At 38.9% G+C, this 21,535-nt stretch overlaps 1 protein-coding gene and 1 long non-coding RNA gene across 3 annotated transcripts in view; one reads left to right on the forward strand and one right to left on the reverse strand.

Annotated features, from left to right (window-relative positions):
- LOC115760314 (MKRN2 opposite strand protein) overlaps positions 1-21,535 on the reverse strand; it is a 74,071-nt gene that overhangs the window by 1,422 nt on the left and 51,114 nt on the right. For both annotated transcript variants that reach the window (XM_030701601.1, XM_030701603.1), the window contains exons 3-4: positions 837-1,287; positions 1-187 (exon numbers count right to left, since the gene is read on the reverse strand). In XM_030701601.1, coding sequence (XP_030557461.1) covers positions 1-187; positions 837-1,147 — 498 coding nt within the window. In that variant the 5' untranslated portion in view covers positions 1,148-1,287. The remainder of the gene's footprint in view (positions 188-836; positions 1,288-21,535) is intronic.
- Positions 2,019-21,514, forward strand: LOC115760316. Its single transcript, XR_004017592.1, has 3 exons — positions 2,019-2,607; positions 20,812-21,061; positions 21,124-21,514. It is a non-coding gene; the product is annotated as an uncharacterized LOC115760316 (long non-coding RNA).

Below are 21,535 nucleotides of genomic sequence, written 5' to 3' on the forward strand. Positions count from 1 at the left end.
CTGTTCAAGCACCTCGTCCCAGTAGTAGTGCCAGGGCTCGGGAACATCGCCCACAAGCAGCGATTGCCACCAGTCGCGGGGATTATCGTCGCGCCGATGCCGCTGCAGTCCGTCCCTATCGAATTCGACAATGTCGCCGCCGGATGTGGTCACCGCGATATGCAAATCTGTGGCGTTGCTGTAATCGCTGCGGAAACACACAAAAACGCATCAGACACACTTTGCATATTGCAGATGCAAAAGCGAAAAATTCACCAAAAATTGTTAACAATTTCTGGTATCTGGGCTTACACAGCAACTCCATACTCCTTCATGCTAAGCCTCCTCCACAAGCTGCAACTCTAACTTATACAGGGTATTTTCCCTATTCAAAAATATATATGCTACTTTTAGCTAAGTTTTTATCCATAAACAATTGATCAACTACCAAAAGTGTGCTACATATAACACAAGACTAGATTATTTTCGATTTTAAGGGACTTTTTATAAAAGTACACGTTGGAAATTTCGAATTCGAATTTTCGAGTTCTATTAGACTGCAGAGTACTTGACAAATTTGGAGAGTTGAGCTCGAAAACTATGGGATACATTGATTTTTGCAATTTTCCAGACGAGCAACTTGTCTTATACTCAAACATACATATTTTCCCATTTTGAAGTCTCCAATTTTCGCAATCTTTCAACTCATCGGCGATTTCGAAGAGCCCATTTCATATGTGACAAAAAGGATGAAACTGTTTTTCGATTTTCATCTGATTAGCTTTAAACTTTCTTTTTATAGTAATCGGTAGTTCCATCGGATCCCTTGGACATCCGTATGCCTATAAGGTACTCACTTGAGAAAGTCGCCCGCGGAGGGTCGCAGGACAATCGCGCAAGGATGCTGCGTGGCCCGCACAAATGGATAGGGCAACCGAAAGGGCAGCAGCATCGCAGCAGTCATGGAGCTGCTGCTCCCAGCTCCGGATGTGTCTGGAAGCGTATTGGCATCCGCATTCAGCTGCTCATTGCAATGTGGACAAGTGTGGGGCAGGACGAAGCAGAAGACTTTCACGTTGCAGTGATGAAAGCACAGAATGCCCGGATCTGAGGTAATTGTGGCTTTCGATGTCCTGCCCGATGTTGTTGTAGTTGTTGTCGCCAGCATGTTGGGCGTGCCTTGTGTTGTTCAGCTTGCGCCCGTATTATAATTGATGTCCTTTGTCTATACCAGTTGTTGCTGCCGTTCCCTTGCTACCTTTCCTCCTGTTGCTGCGATGTGTCTTTGGCTCCTGCGGTTACGATGTCCTGCAATAAAACAAGCATTTCTTGTTAATAAGCCGAGCCAGTCGAAATACGACCAAATTTGTTTGTACGGACTCTCGGGCAACCAGCTGGCTTTGCGGTCCTGCCCCTCACAAAGACCGCCCGAACAGTTTTCATTATTGTTGATAAATCGATTGACTATGGGATACCTTTGATTAGCCAGACCATGTAAGAAATCGGGCTTAGACATGCATATGTAAGAACAATTACTTTCCAAGTCAACATATTGAACTAATTGATAGCATAAGCAAGACGATACCAAAGCCTTTAGCTTTGAAAATATGTTATTTCAATTATGGGAGGTATGGATGTTCCCAATATGTGATATTATTTTGTGGATCTTCAGCAAAAATTGCATGTGCCTTGGTCACATGCCAAAAGGTTGAAAAGCCGGCTGAGGTGAAAAGGCAAAAACGTAAACAAACCGGCAAAATGAAAACAAACCTCAAAACGAATTTCATAATTATTCCTGGCGCAAACTCACCACGGCGGAAACAACAGCAAGCCGAAGGCGAGAGAGGCAGTGAGCGCGCAAGCAAGAGCTTGAGAGAGAACAGCCCCAAGTTGCATTTGGTTGGGTGTGGTGAATAACATGCAGCTAGCGACAAATATCCCAGACTTTGTCGCTGCGGGTCTCGCGCAACGCGTCAGCCCGAACCTCGAGGCGGGACCAGTTGACGGCGAGCCGTGCAAGCAGTCGGTCGTGTCGTTGTCGCAGGTGACAGCTGAACTCCGTTTAGCTTTGATCCGTGTCATACGAATAGTGAAATCTAACTGTTATCAGCAGCATCATCATTATAATAAACAAACCTAATTGTTATTATTGAAATTGCAACAGCCATTGCCTGCATTTGAGTGGTCGCGTGTATTCGAACCAGCGACCAGCGCGAAAAGGACTCAATTGCTGTGGGCAAAATTGTACGTTGATTTGTTGACAAGCTCTCAGGATATGCGGCATTATCCTGCCAGAAGAAAAACATAAACAAAAGCCTCTTGCTGTACACTCGTCACCATTTGGTTTGTGTCTGTGTCCTCACGTTGCGGTCTCTACGACAATCCTGGCAAGCATATCCTGACCCCTGACCTCGCGCCCCTCTCCGGTTCGGTGTGTAGTTTATGCGGTTTCTCCCTCCACCCTGCCCTGTGTGTTTTGTGTGTGCCGCTGCTGATCGAAAGCGGCCGCCTTTGTTGCATGGCAACACTTGGCTAATCGATGAGGTGCCGAAAAAAGGACACACACACACACACACGAGCGCCCAGTAAAACAAGGATAACACAAGGATAATGACCCAAACCGATTTGGTAGGTACAAACAGCACAACATTTTAATCAAATGCAACGAATATAGGCCAAGTCAAACAAATTCAAATGCGTTAACTGATTTTCTACCAACTTTCGGTGGCAGATTTGCGGCTAACTCTTCTTAACTCAGCTTGTTGTTGCTTTTGTTGTTGTTGTTGTTGTTGTTGTTGTTGTTGTTGTTGTTGTTGTTGTTGTTGTTGTTGTTGTTGTTGCGGTTGTCAACATTGTCAGAAAAGTTGAATGTGACATTTTTGTTTTTATCGCCAAAAGATATCCAAACTTGGCAGCCGCAAGTACAAAACAACAAAAACCTTTGGCAACAACAACATCTATGGAACAAGAAAATGTTCAAGAAACACACAAATTTCAGAAATTACCCAAAAAAAAATTTGATGAACAAAATTGTCTTCGTTTTGACTTTATCGCTTTGCCAATTAATGCCCCAAACTGGGCGCGGCAATTTGGGCGAAAATTGAATTGATTACTTGGCCAAGTTTCAGTTGGAAAAGTTCACCCTCTAAAAGTTGACAGCACGGCTCTGAGCACTTTTTGATATGGGTGCATTCGATACAAAATATATATTTGACAAAAATAAAAAGGGTATCAAATTTTAAGTGGGCTGCGTTTCAATGTAGACGTATGTGCTTTATATGCAAATAACCTAGAACTCAGCTTGGGAGTTTAACTAAACTAAAACGATAAAGAAAGGCTATCTTCGGCACGCCGAAGATCTAATACCCTTGCAGAGCCAACCTTTTCATAATTCTTATAGTGCTTTGCCCGTATCTAAGTAGCACAGGGAAAATAGTTAATGCCGAGCTTGGTCAAGATATCTTGATAATCAAAAAAGGTTTTTAATCAAAAACCTAGTTTTCGACTGATCGTTCCTATGGCAGCTATATGATATAGTGGTCCGATCTTAATAGGATTTTGCATATATATGAGCAGTATAGTAAAACTAATAAATGCCGAGTTTGGTCAAGATATCTTGATAAACAAAATGTTTTTTCATACAAAAACTTAATTTTCGACCGATCGTTCCTACGGCAGCTATATCTATATAGTGGTCCGATCCAGCTGGTTTTTACATATGTGCTGCGTGCAACAGAAAGAGGGACTTCTGCAAAGTTTATAAAGATAGACAGACAGGCGGACATGGCTATAACGACTCGGCTGTTGATGCTGATCAAGAATATATATACTTTATGGGGTCGGAGATGTCTCCTTCTATGCGTTACACATTTCACGACAAAATTATAATACCCTCTGCCAGGACATAATAAATGCAGAAATTATACAATAAATGCTCTAACTCTTTTTATTTATTTTTATACTCATATCAAATTCCTTAACTTGTATCTGTTAAAACATGATAATTAAACTAACTGATTGATAGATGATCAATGCGTTATCCAAATCGAAAGATCCAAAGATCTAGGGAGCTGACATTTTGACTATATTGTTAACTTATTTGATGGAGGGGCATGCTAAGACGGGATTTAGGCAAGTTTAAACACTTGTATGCAACTTTTTGTTTAATATTCATTTAGTTTAAATTAGAGCAAGAAACTTGGCCGGGAAAAAACAAGCTAGTGCATATATAAACTGTAAATAAGTAGGAAAAAATACTTACAAAACAATTCAATTTCAAATGTCTGCCCCAAAAATTTAAATAAATAAACAGAACTTTTCGAGCCAACGCTTATTTTTGAAACCATATTGAAAGCAATTTTAAAATCTTTTATTTATGCAAATTGTTTTTGAAAATAAGTTTTGTTTATTTTGAATTAAATCTTTTCCATGCTCAATTTGAAGATTTGCAACAGCAGCAGCTGCTCCATGACATTTACAAAGTGAAAAGTTCAATTTGTTTTGGCTTTGGGCAAAAGCCGAATGCCAAAGGTAGCTGTTGAGTAGGTAAAAAGCATAACAAACAGTTAACAACAAAATATAACTGCAATGCTAAGAGAAATATAATTGGGGAATTTAATTTGGAGCATCCTTAGACTCCTTTCGAGCAGGAACACGTGCAACACATCGATCATAAAATACCCTTGCAGAGCAATAAATTGGCAAATTAATCTGTTGAGAATATACAATTTATTGGCTGACTTAAATTTTGAAGACCCAAGGAAAAGCCTTAACTAATTAAAATGAAATTTAAAAAAATTAAATTAAGAATCATAGTTTGTGAAATTAACTTCAAACTCTTAAGAGTATTTCTCAGAGTTTATAATTTTAATTTCTTACAGAAGTTACAGAAGGATCGTCAGATATAATTTTATTTGAATAAATATAAATATGTTATATAATTTTTCGTCTTTGCTGAATTCTAAAAAACTGCTTTGATTCTTCTGCAGATAACTAAAAACTTTAAGCCTAATAATGCAATTTTCAAAAGCTATACCTTCTCTTCCCTCTTCTTCCAACATCAAATGCATATATATATATTCTATTTTAGAAGCTATATGTCAAGTTTGGTGACTGTAGCTCTTATTATTTACCAAAATTGCCCAAAAAACAGAATATCGATATCGATTTTTATCGATTGCTTGGAAACGGAGTAAGTTATCGATTATCGCGGGAACTAGGAGCATCTACATCTAAAATTTCTCGAGTTTCTCGAGGTTCTGAGATCCTTGCATTCATACATACGGACAGACGGACATGGCTAGATCGACTCGGCTATTGCTGCTGATCAGGAATATATATACTTTATGGGGTCGGCGATGCTTCCTTCTGCCTGTTACATATATTTACATTTTGCACAAATACAAAAAGTAATACTGAGAGTGTAATTAAAAATCCCATAGATCATTGAAATTAATTAGATTTTTTTTTAACAATTAGTTTAAAGGCAATATTTCAAAATATGAATCTGTTAACATCTTAACATCTTGATAGAATTTACAAGCTTGACATATGAGCCCTAATGATACACACGTGTCGTGGCTGGAATGTAATACTTTTGTAAAGGGTATAGAAATAAATAGCGAAGAGCACGAGCGACAAAACAAATGCAATAACAGATATGACAAGGACACACTTTTTTTCGAAAATCTCTTTTCCTTTATGTTGTTGCTGCAACACGGCAACAGCAGGAATAACAAACAACAATCTCAAGAGCAAGCTAAGAAATCCAAACAAACTTTATCCTGCGAATCAAACACGCCCCCCTAAAACATATACGCACACACAACACACACACACACATACATGCACACGACTTTTAGGAGCAGTTGTCAGAAATCAAATTACAGCGTGCATCCTTTGGCCAAGGACTTCTCAAAACGAATTGTTTGCCCAGTGAAAACATGAAAAGGGCAGCAGCTAGAGGAAAAAACTCACGCATTTTAGTGAATTTAATGAGATCTCCGTAGTCACACACACACACACACACACACACACTGAACTACAACAATTTGGCCGAGTTAAACGTGAAGTGCGCGCAAAATTCAGAAATCAAATATTTATGCACAATGTCAAGCAGAACCTGATGAGACATTCTAACAAACAGCAGAAGCATATAAAAAATGCAAAGCATACCAAAAGAAACACAAAGAGAGCAACAGGAACTGTGGAGCTGGCTTTAAAAAGAACCCCTTTTGACACATGCCAAGATACATATCTACAAAGTAAAACGAATTCTTGTTGCTCTCACATTTTGCTGGAAACAGAGAGGGATAGAGAGGGAGGGAGAGAGAGAGGGCGTCAATGAAAAACTTATTAGAATAAACCTATTACTAAGTATTACAAAACTATGAATTTTTCAAAATTATCGAAGAGAAAATGATCAAAAAATAAAAGCTGGCAATTGTCCAGAATACTTCAGAAACTTCGTATTTTTTTTTTAGACTTATTTAACAGTTAAGCTTGGATATTTCTAAGTACAAATATTGGAAAGACAGCATTGCATAAGGACATATCTATTCCTCCAAACAAGGATACATCTGATAATTATTTATTTGGGAAAAATTGCACTTAGCAAAACAATTTCCTGCGTTAGAGTATTAGTAGTCTGTTTGCAGCTTTGTGCATTTAAGGAAACAAGCCTGATTGGAACATGTAAATATTTATATTCTCTTGTTCCAATCAAGATACTAGTTACTTTCGCAAGGATATAATCAATATATATCAATAAGATAATGATTAATGGAATACTTAGTTTTTTGCTTTAACAAATTTCCATATCGTAGTTCCAAGTCTGAAGTGTAAAGAGCAAAAAGGGCAAAAGCGATTTGCAAAGCCAGATATAGCACAGACCTAAAGGATGTCTGGAGATGTCCCAAGAGCAACTAAAATAGCAAAAAAATGTTATTGTTATCGGGTTGTGCTTTTATTTACATCATTGTGCTGCAAATAAAATGACAACAACAACAACAACAACAACGTGAACAGGCTCAAATCAAATAAGCCAAATTGACAACAAAGTTATCCGTGGCCTGTTGTCACCCAGAAGCTCCTCAAGTGAAGTCTCGCAAGCGAATTAATTCAGAGACACAAACGCACTCAGGTGCACTCAAAATATGTATGATATGTATGCCCAGCAGACCTTACATCACCATATCAACCAGCAGCCATGCCCTCGGCATACGCCCACACGATGGGCAGCCTCCTCACAAAGCCAAGGTGTGCGCGCTTTGAAGTTTCCGCTTTCGCACGGCACAACCCATTGTTGTTGTCGTTGTTGTCGTTGTTGTCGTTGTTGTTGTTGTTGTTGTTGTTGTTGTTGTTGTTGTTGCTGCTGTGAGACACTCATTTCAAGTTGGTCGCACACACGCTCGTACACACACACACACACAACAACTCACAGAGCGTCGATTACTTTGAGAATTTTCTTCTTTGTCGCTGATGTTGTTTAAATCATGTAAAATTTAAAATTTAAAGTTCACAATTTGTTGTCACCCTGCTCTTCCTCTTCAATTCAGCCAAACACATAATTTAGTTTAGTCTTTGTTGTCATTGAGTTAGCACTTGTGTGTGTGTGTGTGCGTGTGTGTGGGTGTGTATGCGTGTGTTTCAGGGCTAGATCCTTCGTTATAGTTACGAGTGAATTTTAATGCGTTTATCGTAAACAATTTTATACTTGAAATGTGTACAAAAGGGCAACAAATTATATTTAAAGTAATTTTATAAAATTTATTTTATTGAAGTGTTGTCTCATATTATCCCTAGAATTCTTGTAAAAGGTCCGTTCCGTAGCTGTTATTGTGCTAACTTGTTTATGCTAGTTAAATGTTAAGAATTAGATTGCCTTATATAAATACAAACGGGGTTGCTTATTAGGCGTTGCAGCATTGGAATTTATTCACTACAGGCCTAGATCCTGCTTTCCCTTTTCACACTCCGCCAGGAAGGACTGAAATCTTAGTTCCTTAGAGCCAACAAATTCCATCCAACTCGGATCTACACAGGCTAGAAAATCGCTTTGAAAGCGGCCTCTGCCGAGTTTTAGGAAATATTTCAGTCTATGCATCAGATATCGTGATTACGCAGGCTAAATTTTGAGCTAACAAGTCTCTTTAATCAATTTCGTCTAACCCGAACAAATGCTACAACTCTTCACAGATGGAAGGACGTCATAAGGATCCCAGGCAACAGGGACGATATATGGCAACTTTTAAGCTGACGAACTGGCAAGGCAATTAAAGATTCCGACAATTTCTGAGCCGGAGTTAGATCTCTTTTGTACATTTTCAGCTCTAATTAAAACTAGATTTATTTTCCTTGACATCTCTTAACTTTTGGAGCTGTCAGATCTCTTCAAGCACACGCTCAACCGTGCCTTTAAGACTTTCTCTGTACTGTTCCCACGTTTCTCTGGGAGGTGGATCAGCCCAATGCGCCATCACACTGGACCATCAGACTTTTTCATGTCTGCAGTTCCTGACAAAAAAAAACCGCATATCTCTCATGTTTATTTTATTTTAAATGCACTTTTACCCCCCAGCAATTGCTTTAGCTACCCCAAACGTCCGGTGTGCCTGCTATTAATTCAGCTGAATGTGATATGCCCTCAAGATTTCTGGCACCTGTCATTAAATCTGTGAGTTTGCGTCGACTATTAAGCACACACCCACACACACACACACACATACACACAGCAATCTTGGCACTTGGGTGAGCAGATTTGTTTGACGCCTCGTTTGACTTACGGCCCTGCAGCATTGGCCATTTCAGTGCTCGCCACACGATTCCGAGCTGCCCTCGTGCCACACACTGCTGTGCAAGCTCTCCTCAGTGACAAGGGTAAAGCGTAAACCCAACGTGGCCAACAGCTGTGCGGGGCTTCTCAGCACACACACACAGACCCACACACTCATACTTATACAGTCCAAAGCGCATGTCTTTGTGCCGTGTAACTTTTTTCATTTCGCTGGATTCTTAATTAAATTATGAATTATGCACAGTTAGTTAAATAGACGTTCTGTCGTTCGCTGGCTCGTTCCAGAGGGAGCCATTCTTTTATAAGATACGAGTAGTACGCAGCATATTTCTCTGGCTTTTTGCGGCTTACATTGGAAACGGATTTGCTGGCAAAGAGAAATAGAAAAAAAGGCAAGTCGGGTGTGCCGGACTAGCAGATACCTTGAACCCAGCCTCAAGCTGCCTTTACACACGTTTATATGTTACATATAGAAAGGGCTGCACACTTTTCCTTTCCCTTTCCCTGGGCTTTGTATGGAAAAGGCTTTATTGATTAATTACAAATTTTATTGTAAGTTCTTTATGAAATTTTCAAAAAAGCAATATATTATAGATATATACCAAAGCGGAAGGAAGTTAGAAGAGATATCGATCAAAATATTATAAATTCGTTCTATGTATGGCATATATTTCAAAGCCCAGCTCTCTTCCGTCTCTAGCTATTGAAGTTCGGCGCACTCACACGGACGAACCAATATGACTGACTAATAATACCCTTTACCGAGTATACAAACAAAATGTCAACAAAGCTCGCGTTTTTTATGCCTTTCTTTTTATGCAGCGTTTCGGCACAACTTATCGTAAATGGCATTACTAACCCAAATACTTGGTATTGGCAAATATAGACACACAAACCCAGCAATACAAGAGCGAGCCCGTGAAGGTGTCTCGCAGACCCACGCCAAAAACCACCCACCCACATAAACACAAACACACGCACACACACACACACACAAACACACAAACACACTCACACACATGTGTGTAAGTCGCTTATTTATTGCAGCGACCTTAAATGGGCACAGAAGTGAAAGTGTATCAAGTTACCAACTTACTTTGTTGCCCCTTCATGAGATATTTGTATCTTTGTATTTGTATCTCGCATTTGCACATAAAATTGTGTGCGTAATAAAAACGCATAAAGTTATCGTTATTTATGACCGCAGCGTGAGCTCTACACTATATCAAATAACCATAAAAGAATTTCTTAGTGATTGTGGCGCGCAGTTTGACATCGAAGATTCTCAAGTTCCGGACTCCACTGAATTTGTTGAGGACTTTGTTTGCAATTTCCATGCAATCAAACTAATGAGTTATTTAATAAGAATTTCAATTTTAAGAAATACTTGCGAAATTCATTTGTATTAAACAATAAAAAGCGTGTAACTCCGGCACGCTGAAGTTTGAATAGCCTTTCTTTCTTTCTTTCTTTCTTACGGTCTTAAAAGTGAGGAGAATTGTGTGATTCCTAAGTTTTGTGTTCCCCTAAATATGTGTGGTCAATCATATGACAGCTATAGGCGGATATGATATAGAATATAGAATAGAGAATTGATTATTGGCGTAAATAAATAATACTTTGCGAGACAACAATTCTTTGGCTTGACAACTTCCCGAAGAAGATGTAAACAAAACTATTCTAAAGCCAGCTCCACAAAGTATGCAATGCATATGGGGAAACATGCAATTGACAACATACGTGAACAACTCAGTTGCCGATTGACAACAGCAAAAATTGCAGGAATGCAGCCGCGAACCAATTGCCAACATCATCAAAGTCAAACGCAGCCGCTGGCAGTGGTAGCACCAACAACAACAACAACACAGACAGAAGCAACAAAAACATTTGTCGCGCATTTAAACCACAATTCTCGCCATTCAACAGCGGCAAAGGACATGCGGTCGAGGGCGCCTATGCGAGTCTCAAAAGCTACTGCTCCCCCTACTACTGGCACTGATGTCCTGCTACACAGACACACTCGCACACACATAAGCGTTTGCCTGGTCAGCTCTTCAGTTGGTCAGTGGCTGCTGACAGAACCACCAACAACCTGCAACAAACCCCAACAACAAGAGCAGCAACCAGCACCAACAACAACAACAACAACAACACAGTTGGCTGTTTCATGTCGCAAGCGCTGATGCACGTCCCTTTTGTCGTCTTTGCTTTTGGCCAACTCTTAATTAACTTGCCTCAGCGCGCGTTTTTCGCCAGTGAATTCCTTTGAGCGCATTTTATTTTATGCTGCCAACAACAACAACAACAACAACAGCAGCAGCAACAACAACAACGACAGCAACAATGTTAAGCGCTTGACTTTTCCAAAATGGTTTTTCACCAACGTTCCGCACACTTTGTAAGCTAATTTAATTGCAGCTACGTGATGTCGCTTAATCAGACGAAAATATTGCAATTAGGGCGTGGCAGCGCCGCCCCCGTGGCCCCAGTCTGGGAGCGAACGTAAATTAACATTAATTTGCAGCTTATTGGAAATAGCTGGTAATTGAACATGTTTAGAGCGCCCGTGTTCGGCTTATTTAAAATGTCATTAAATTAACTGAAAACCCCTCGGCCAACGTCTCACTGTTAATTATTGTCAAATTGGTTCATTTTGAAATTTATCAAACTTTCACAGCTTGTCGAAACCAAATTGCAAATTCTTTTACTTAAAAAAGAATTATAATAATAACTTAATTCGAGATCATGAGTTCCTTGTAATCACTTCCGTGAATCACATTGAGTTTTGTTAAAACTTTAAATAACTCCACAGTATAAAAATATATTTTTTATGCAAATATAAAAATTATCTTATTGAACCAAAGATAACAAAGATGTCGAATATGAGATACCCTTAAAAGCAGAAATTTATTCGAAAGTTGCAAAGCAGGGACTTAATATAACTTATCTAAAATGTAAACATATTTTTTAAAATAAATAAAAAATATTTACATTTCTGATATGCTCCAAGGAGTATCCTTTTCATAATCTTAACCCCAACAGTTGTTATTGTTTATGACTGAATTATAATACCCTCTGGAAGGGTATAAAATCCGATGCATAACACTTGTGAAGCAATTTAAAGCACTGACGAAATGGAGGAAAATAAATTGCATATTATACAGCTGCATATAAATTAACTTGATTTACTTTGTCAATTACCTATACCAACACGTTAAGCAAACCACAGTGTTTCACATAAATATGCGCACAGGCGTCAACTGGAGTTGCACAAATTTTAATTACAAGCGTTAGCACACAACACAAAACACTATATATATACATATATGTGTGTGCCACGCCCACCAAACAACAAAAAGTGGGCGACAATAAGCAGTGAGACAACAACAAGAGAGAGAAAAAAAATGTGTTTAAAGTGATAAAAACTTTTATTACCAGCACGAACTACGACAAAAAAAAAAAAAAAACGCTGGCAAATGTTGTCTGCAAGCGTTGTCGAAAGCGTCCTGCGGCATGCAACATTTTTACGCAGCTGCAACACATACACACACGCACACACGCACACACGCACACACACACTCTTGTAGAGAAGTTAAGCAAAGTCTTTGAGTATCGGAGCCCAGTTCTTGTGCGGATGTATAATCGATGTATCCATGTAGCTACCATATCGTCTTATGCCTATCTCAAATTACCCATGAGCCGACTACAAGCCGACTCCCCTGTCCCCTCTCAGCCTTCGGCAGGTTCTTAATACTGTTTATGTTAAATATCGTGCGGCTGTGTTGGCGTTTTTATTGGGTTTGGCGGCGAGATTTTGCGGGCTTCGTAAGAGGCAATTGCCGCTACGTATAACAATTTATGTAGCATACATTTGGGCGGCTCACGTTAGCATACAAGTATTTTGCGCACTTATTGATTTTTGATAAATAAACCCACAGAATTCGTGAAAGTTCTTTCTCCAGCACTCAACCACAAAGAAGGGAAGAGAAATGAAACCAGAAAATGTAATCAGAAATAGCAGTGAAATATGACTAAGGCACAAGAAACAATCGAGAATGCTCAAAGAATGTTTTTACCTAAGTAGCTGGGCAGCTTTTCTCAACAAGATTAACGATGGTTGAACGACAAAAAGTATTTGTGAAAATCGATACTACAGATTTCTGACAATAAAAACATTTTGAGCATTCTTGGTAACTTAATCGATGGCAAAGTTAACGTTTTTTAGAATCTTTACAGCAGTTTCATGTAAAGCGATTTTTCGAATTTTTAACTCTCACTTGAACTATTAAAGCTCAATGCTCGAATAAATCACATTCGCTTTTTCGTCATAATAAAAGATAAAAATTTCATTAACGCAACTTGAGTTAGATCATATTTTCATATTATGCCTTAATATAATTGTGCACGTGTTTTCAATTGGATTTCTTATTTATTTGAATGCTCTTTGATCTGTGTGTAGAAGAATTTATATGTCCGATTTGGTGACTCTATTATGTTAAAACTGCAAGGATCTTAAGTCGATGCATTCATACGCCAGGCGTACAGACATACGAACATGACTCGACTGGGATATTGACCGAATATATATACACTTAATGGGGTCGAAGGCATCTTCTTCTGCGTGACAGATAGATTTGTACAAAATCATTCTGCGCTTATACAAAAAATATTTTACCTGTCGCTTTCAATGCTACGGGAGTCCTCCTAAGTGGCAAATCAGACTCCACAATCCCAATGGAGAATAACTAACTGGAATAAGTAGCAATTCCTCTTAACGCGAACAGCACAAAAAAAAAACAGCTCAAATAAACAACAGTATAAATTGCAAAACACATATTTTTATATAAATCCAGTGGAACAGATTGCTTTAATAAATATTGGACAAGCGTAGGAAATAAATGTGTTTACACAGTTAGGAGGACAAGCGAAACTCCCACAAAAGTGTGGAATAAAACACAGAAACAACAAACAGAGTAAAGAAAAACACTGAAAATCAACGGCGATTTCCAGGAACACTTTTAAAACACATTTAGAAAACAGCTACGAAAAGAAGAAAAACACGTAAAAGTGCTCAAATCAGATATATATCAGACTAAGGGATACCCTCAAACCAAAGTAAATGTCAGATATCAAGAACAAGGTTCTATATGAGTGGAAAATGTATACTTGTTCTTCATATCTACGTATTAATACAGATGGACAAACAGTTCAAAAGTATATAAATTATAAAAAATGCCATCTGCCTTTTACATTCATTTGCACAAGACCATCATAGCCTTTATGCTCATGTTCAGTGGGTTCGGGGCATAAGAAGAGCGAAAACAAAAAAATATAAAGAAGCAACGCAAATGCCGAAAAGTAAATGTTGGGTCAACTACGAAGGCGTGTTCCATCGCCAAGAAGTTATGTAGAAGGATGCAAGAGCAGAGTGGGTGCAGAAAGCTTCTCGCAGTTATGGCCGCATTAAAAAAGCTGAGCTGCTGCTGAGCTGCTTGTATCACGTGACGTATACGCAATATTCTTGTATAATGTGTGTATCGTATGTGTGTGTGTGTGTGTGTATCGGGTCGCAAAGTCGCAAGGCCTGAACTGGCACTTAATCTTCGAGCTGCAGTGCAGGATATGCGGGTAATATATCTACTGCTTCACAAGTGCAGCTATCCTTAAGGAATTCTGAAATGGCAAACAAAGAAATGCTCTGCGCCAAACGAGAGACAAAGCCATGCGGAATGTATGCGAGCTATGGGTATTGGATTACTTGCGTCCATTACACACCCTGAAGAAAATTTTGGAATTCCAAGAAATTATTGCCAAATATAATTCGTATTTAAGATAAATGGAGCAAAAATAGCTAGGGTATTATGTGATTACTGCATATTATCCAGCTCTGCCCGGATCAGAGGATTTCAAAAACTTTTTACCTTAAAATGCAAGGTATCAAAGAAAATATTAAATGGGCATTTAAAAATATGTTTAAAGTCAATCGCATTAAAACAAAACAAATCGTTGCCAACGTAACACGGCCTTAAAAATGAATTGAAGGCCGATCGGAGGAAAATCAAAAAACCATAAAAACATAGAAAAAATGCAATAAGTTAACAACTATATTATTATCATATTATCGGAATGCTTACAAAAAAAATAGTATGTGTACTTTTTAACAAAACATCGAGAAACGAGAACACAGAAAAAGCTCTCCTGAAGGTGACTCTTATAAGGTGAACACTTCTCTCGAGCGAAACTATTCTCATTCTCCACAGCCACTGCTAGGAAGGCGAAGAAGAGTTTTCCAACCATTAAAAAGCCAAAAACTTCCACTTTCTTAAACAACCATTTCTTTGACTTATAGTCCAAGTGCTAAAGTAAACAAATTTGCTTTCAATAAATATAGTAAATTAAATTTGTCTGCATCTCAAACTCTGGTCAGAGAGCAGCTGACCAAGGAAATGCGTGAATTATGAAAATTATTTGCGGCAGCTGCGGTCGGCAAATTGCACATAATACGTCAAAGTCAGAAATTGATTTAAGTCAATTAATTTAAACGAGCCACAACAATAACAGGCCACGCCCTCGCTCTCGCTTTAGCCATCGCCGAGCTCGACACGCTGTAAGAGCTGCCATTTATGGAGGCGACTTTTTGGGGGTTTGAGCGTAATAAGCAATCGGAAGTGGTTGCCAGACACGCATTTGGGGAGCAGGAGGGCTGGAGCTACCTTGGTTACTTAGGGGTTCAGGCCGAGGGCCGTTGTAATTGTATTTGTGTAGAGCAAACATGAGCCAAGAGGAGTCGCAGTAGCGTCGAGTAGTTGATAATGGGGAGGGAATTGTAGTTACTCATATGTCTTGCACAGACAAGTTAATTATTTTGTGGTCTGCGTGTTTATTTTTGGCAAATCGATTTTCACGCGCTCTAATGTACAAGCAACACAAGCGCACCTCACCTCACCTCTCCACCCCTCACCTACGAGCTCACATTGTTTGGCTGTGTGTTGCCTACTTTTGAGCGCCTGTAAACAATGAAGCAGTTCGCCTGCACCGGCCAGGACTTTATTTGCTTTACCATTTCCTCAAATATTTGCAGAACGTTCACCTGAATTAATTAACAACATTTTAAAATGCCAGCGAAAAGTCAGCACGTGAAGATCAAAACAGGACACAGAGCAGAAAACCAGAGAAAGCAAATTTATCTAATTTGCATTCTTTGACCTCGGCATATTTGAGATGACTCTTCGAACAATCGAAAAAGGGTTGCAAGCCCAATTAACAGCTGAGGTGGTTCAGTTCACGGATCAAACCAAGGCCTAAAGGTTAAGTTCCTTAAACTGTCTTAACCTTTATGTGGGTTAGAACCTTAGCGCGACAAAATATTTTTAAATATACAAAAAAAACACCTTGCTTAAAAAAAGGTACTGTTCAGACTAAGGTTCGGTTAATGCTTGATAAACTATAGAAACATGCGCTTGGTCCGATTATTTATTAAAATTAAATTATTAAATTTGCGTTTGTAAGATTGGAATTGAGCCTTTAGGCAAGAGCTCAGGTTCAGCCCCTTGAGTTTAATGTTTGCCTGTCACTATGAATGCAATATTTTCCGCTGGTGAAAATCAATATACCTAGAGTCACGGCAGCAGACCCTTACCATGTACATATTTAGAAAGAAGAGTTTTTGGGTGCCAAAGAAAAATATCCTGGAGAACGTTTTTTTGCAACTATAGCACATGATAATACCTCTTTTATAAAGTCTACAGTATTATTTTAATAATGATATATCACTAGATCTGACGATATGGATTCAGTTCAGCATCAATATCTAGTTCCCTTAAATACCATTTCGAGTAAAAATTGTCTCTCGACTGCAGTACTCATTTTGTGACTTAGCTGTTATACCCAATGCCAGGGTATAAGCAACTAGTTCCGAATAATAAACAATGACATTTTAATTAAATTTATGTGCACAAATTGCCTGCAGAGTTACAACAACAGGAACAGCAAAGCAAAAAAAAAAAAAAAAAAACTACAATAATATAAACAACAATGCAGTTACTACTAAAGCTGGCCAACAACTATTTCAGAAACTAGTTGAAGGCTTTTTATGTAAGCCAACAAATTTTTGGACAGCATCTCTGCTGACGACATTTCAATAGCCATTTTTTTTTCTTTGCCAATGCAATGAAAGTTTTCATGTAAAGCCCTTGAAGAGATTTCAGTTTAAAATTTGTAAAATTAAATTAAATAAAAGTGAATAACTTTATTGCGCTCGCTGGCCAAGTTTATAAACTCAAATGATCAATAACTTCCAATTTCTATACTCCCAGCCAATACTTTATTTATTTTAAAGTATTTTTTTTTTTTTATTTAGTCTTTTAGACAGACATCTTTGTGTTTCACAAGTTTCGCAGGAAGTGGCTTGCATAGTTGTATACCCTGTAATTGGGTTTTGCAAATATGTTAAGCAGGCAAAAGGAGGCTTCTCCAACCTACACGCATTCGAAAAACATATTTCGGCTTGTAATAAAAGTCGGACTATAAACATCAAAGGTATTCATTTTATTAATAGTAGGGAGCTTGTCCTAAGTCTAGCTAATCCTAGGCTGGAATTAAAATATTATAATATATTCGCTAACTGAGGCATCGACTAACAACAAATCTAGCTTGCATAATCTGCAACTTCAGTGGGTAAAGACTGTGTAAACGATGTGTTTTTAGCAGGCGTAGTTCTTTTACTGTAGTAGTTCTGTGTGACATATGAGTACTGAGTATATCTGCAGCAGCATATCTATACATTAACAACTCGAGTCGCATTACTGTAGAAAACTTAATATAAAGTTGCACGCTTTTCATTCCTAACTATGTTTCTTTGCTCATAAAATTTACTTTATATTAAATGTATGGGTCCTTGATGGCTTCCCTTTCATCATACAAGCATCTGATGGAACTGCATCTTTCATTTCTCATACTTTTTGCTTCTTTCGCCAACTTGTAAGCCTGCTCATACCCTTCACTTAAGAGCCAAACTCATACACATTTGTATAAACATATATATAAAGCCGGAGACCTGCTCATAATTACCCTGTAGATTACACATTTTGCCTAACAAGGCCCATTCATTAATGTCATCCAAAAGAGCAACAGCAGCAACGTCTGCAAATCTGAAACATTTTGTTGACACACCCACCGGACGGCAAACGGACCACGTTAATGACCCACCCCCCGTCCACAGCACAGCTACCCTGTCGCCTACTCATAAAACTGCAGTTGTGCAAATGCCATAAGGAAGAAAAGGCAAAAAAGCAAAAATGGAGACCAGCAAAAAGAAACCGAAGCAGCAACAACAGCAGCAGAGCCGGTGCCAGGATGTGCTGCTCTGGCTTTTTGGCGTAAGGACGATACGATTTGAATAGCACACGCACACATACACACAGGGTCTCACTTTTGCGCTAGTTAAATTTTCCGAAAATTTGCCGCTGCAGGTGTAACCAATTTGATGCCATTCCAGTTGCCTCGGTTGGAAATTGAAGAGCCGTATTTGCTGCTTGCAACAGCAGCAGCTGCTCGAGCACTCGACACCACTCGTAGCCCTGCCCAGAAAACACTCGAGAATGTCACACAGCAGGTAAAATTAATCTAGTAGGGAGCGCCCAGCTACCTAGCGCCAAGCTGCCGTTACAGACATTTGAACTTTCTACTATAAAACATACACACATAGACGCACAGGCCGCAAGCTTTCTCGTCCCGTTGGTGTTTATTGTACGAGCTCTATGAAATTATGAGGGCAATTATTTGGCCCAAAGCTATATCTTAAAAAGTGTGTTTTGCTTACAATGTTTCGAGCAACGTGGGGTTTTAAAAAAGAGAAAAATAGTTCGAATCTGTGTAAAGTCTACATAGCGTCTACATAGCGAGTGTGGAAACTCAAACTCATGTAAAATACAATGCTAATAAGGCTGCTTGTGCGTATTATATGGGAGAATATATACTTTAGCCTATAGCTCGTAAATTTCAGATATCGACGCTTTCATATAAACTTGGCTATATCGTCTTGATGAAAGATGTCTAGCTTTATGGCGTCGGCCAAGACCATTGTACCCCTCACACAGGGTATAGAGCACAGCCTATATATAACGACATCAGCAGCCTGCCCCTCTCCCTACCCATTCCACTGAAACCGCCTGGTATCGCTGGTTGCAACGTGTTGCTAACGCGGGGTAAACACAATCATCCAAGTCCAGTCCGTACAGCTGGGCCGTTGCCATTGGGCTGGGCAAGGCAACAATGCAGCTAACCAGGAAAACAACCTTATTGTCATTTTGATGATCTATTGCAGCACGCCCCATCTATATACCGGCTTTATGATTGCATGTTGGCATAGCTCTCGTTCTCACTCTTCCAGTCTGTAACTCTGTCAATCTCCCACTGTGTATCAGTGCAATTGCGCTCATTGCCATAATCCCAAAGCATTATTACCCACTCGTTGTCCCACATCTGCGTTGTTGGCTTTACAAATGCAACATTCTACGCATTACACATACGTCCCGTTGGCTGCTAACTTTTATTGCCCGGTCGCAACGTTAAGTCGAATTTATGTTGATGCTATACTGTCTCTCTTTCTCTGCGACTGTCTCTGGCTCTTGCTTTTAGAGCGGATTTTGCTTTGGCTTTTGGGTTTCTCTTGGCTTTATTGGCTGGCACATACGTTTTTGATTTTTTTTTTTCTGCCAGCGCCTTAATTGACGTGCTCAGCTCGTCGCCAGTTTCAATTTTGAACTTGTCATGCACCATCTCTGTCTGCCTGTTCTGCTAGCACTATTTCCCGCGTATTTGCTATTTATATATATATATATATATATATATATGCTCTGCTGGCTGTCGCAAACAAAAAGTTGTTAACTTTTTTTGCCTCAGCTTATCCAGCACATGTGACTGGGATTTCCCGCTGCTCCCCGATGTGGTCTGGTCTAGTCTGAGCCATTCTACTTTAATGGCCAAAACTAAGCACCTCTCACACATGTGCGAAAATATATGAAATGTGAACAAGTTGCAGCTTTTATTTTGACACACGATTTGACGCACAGTGGGGCCGTTTGTCTTCTTTTTTTTTTGCCTCAATCATAACTTCTTTAAGGGATAAGATATTGTCAAAGTGTTCACGTTCAAAGGTCAAAAATTCTATTTTTTAAAAGAATTGTTTCCTATAATTTTTTGCGCTCTCTGCCCCACTGTGCGACTAGCCTAACAAAATGAAATGCTATGAAATATTTTGCCAAATAGTTGAAACTGGAAATAAACTTTAGTTATCGAAAAACCACACAGGAAATATTAGTGCCTCAATAGCAGATGCGGCTCGTGTTCAGTTTTGCAACTCCGAAAACAATAGATTTTATCACAGCACATTTTCTTTTTAATCATTTATTCAAACTGTTTTTTTCATAATTTCCATTGTTTCATTTTGCAGCCTCATAATAAGTTGTAATAATCTCTAACTATTATTCATAACAAACAAAAGCAACAATTTTAAATTCACTAATATCACCAGTAGGAGAACAATATTTACTTGGAGATACCCTCTTATTTGGTTTAAAGTACATTTTGAATGATCTTTTATTTTAATTCCCTACGGGACATCTTCAAGTCGAAGCGTAGGAGGATTGGCCTTCCTTTGGAGTTGTACAAATTTTTTGAAAATGTTTTTAAAAGTAAAAAAAAAACGATATTTAGTGCTCATTGGCTGTCATGATGCATTTGTGATGCAAAACCTGTATAGAATCAAATAGACATGGTTTTAATGGGAGAGAGAGAGAGAGAGATACTGCACACTGTTCTCAACTTTCTGGCGTCTTTTCCAATCCCCAAAATCCTCTAATAAAAATTGCGCTCACTTAATGAAAAGGTTTCATTTCTGAGCTCATAAATATTCATATGTTCCAACATCCAAATTATCTTAATACAGGGTATAACAATGGCAACAGTTACATGTATTTTGGCAACTTTATATTTTGGCGTTGTTAAAAACATGTTTTCTATGTTTATTTTTCGTGCAGCTTACAAATTGAAACCATGCAAAACTAAATTGCAAACTGCAAAAATGTGAACAGCCACTGGTGAAAGGAGCCAAAGCAGCAAAAGAAAACCGAAACGAATACAGAATAAAACCAAATAATACATAATAATAATAATAATAAGAACGAATATTCCCCCAGTTGGCCACTGGCCAGTGAATGCAGCGCCAAAGACTGTATCCGCAATAATGTGAGGCAATAAAAAACTAGTAACAGTCTAGTTGAGGGGGAGGTAACCATTTGCGAAGCAAACAATGCAAACTAATAAAGCACTTAAGAGGATTCTTCTTGCAGACAGCAATAGCAACAGCAAAAGCAACAATCAAACGGGCCACTGGGCGTATGATTAACATTGATAATCGGCAAAGAATTTTCATTATTTGCGCCGAGCGCCATGGAACGTGAGAATTTGAAACGTGAAATGTGCCGAAGGCGTGATGTTATTACTAATAAATGCATTAAATATGCTCAAACTACAACAACAACAACTGCAGCAACTACAACAACAACAGCAACAACAACGCCGCTAACGGCAAATGGAACAACAACCACTGGGCCAATACTGGAAGTGGCGCTTAGCAGCCCAACCACAAAGCCATTAACGGATATGCAACAAAACCACCTGCTAAAGATGCCAACTAAAACAGCAACAACAGCAACAGCGACAACGACAGCAACCAAAACAAAAGGACTACCAACAACAGCA

Source organism: Drosophila novamexicana, unplaced genomic scaffold (assembly GCF_003285875.2).
Source record: "Drosophila novamexicana strain 15010-1031.04,08,12 unplaced genomic scaffold, DnovRS2.1 tig00000387-arrow-pilon, whole genome shotgun sequence".
NCBI classification, from domain to species: Eukaryota; Metazoa; Arthropoda; class Insecta; order Diptera; family Drosophilidae; genus Drosophila; species Drosophila novamexicana.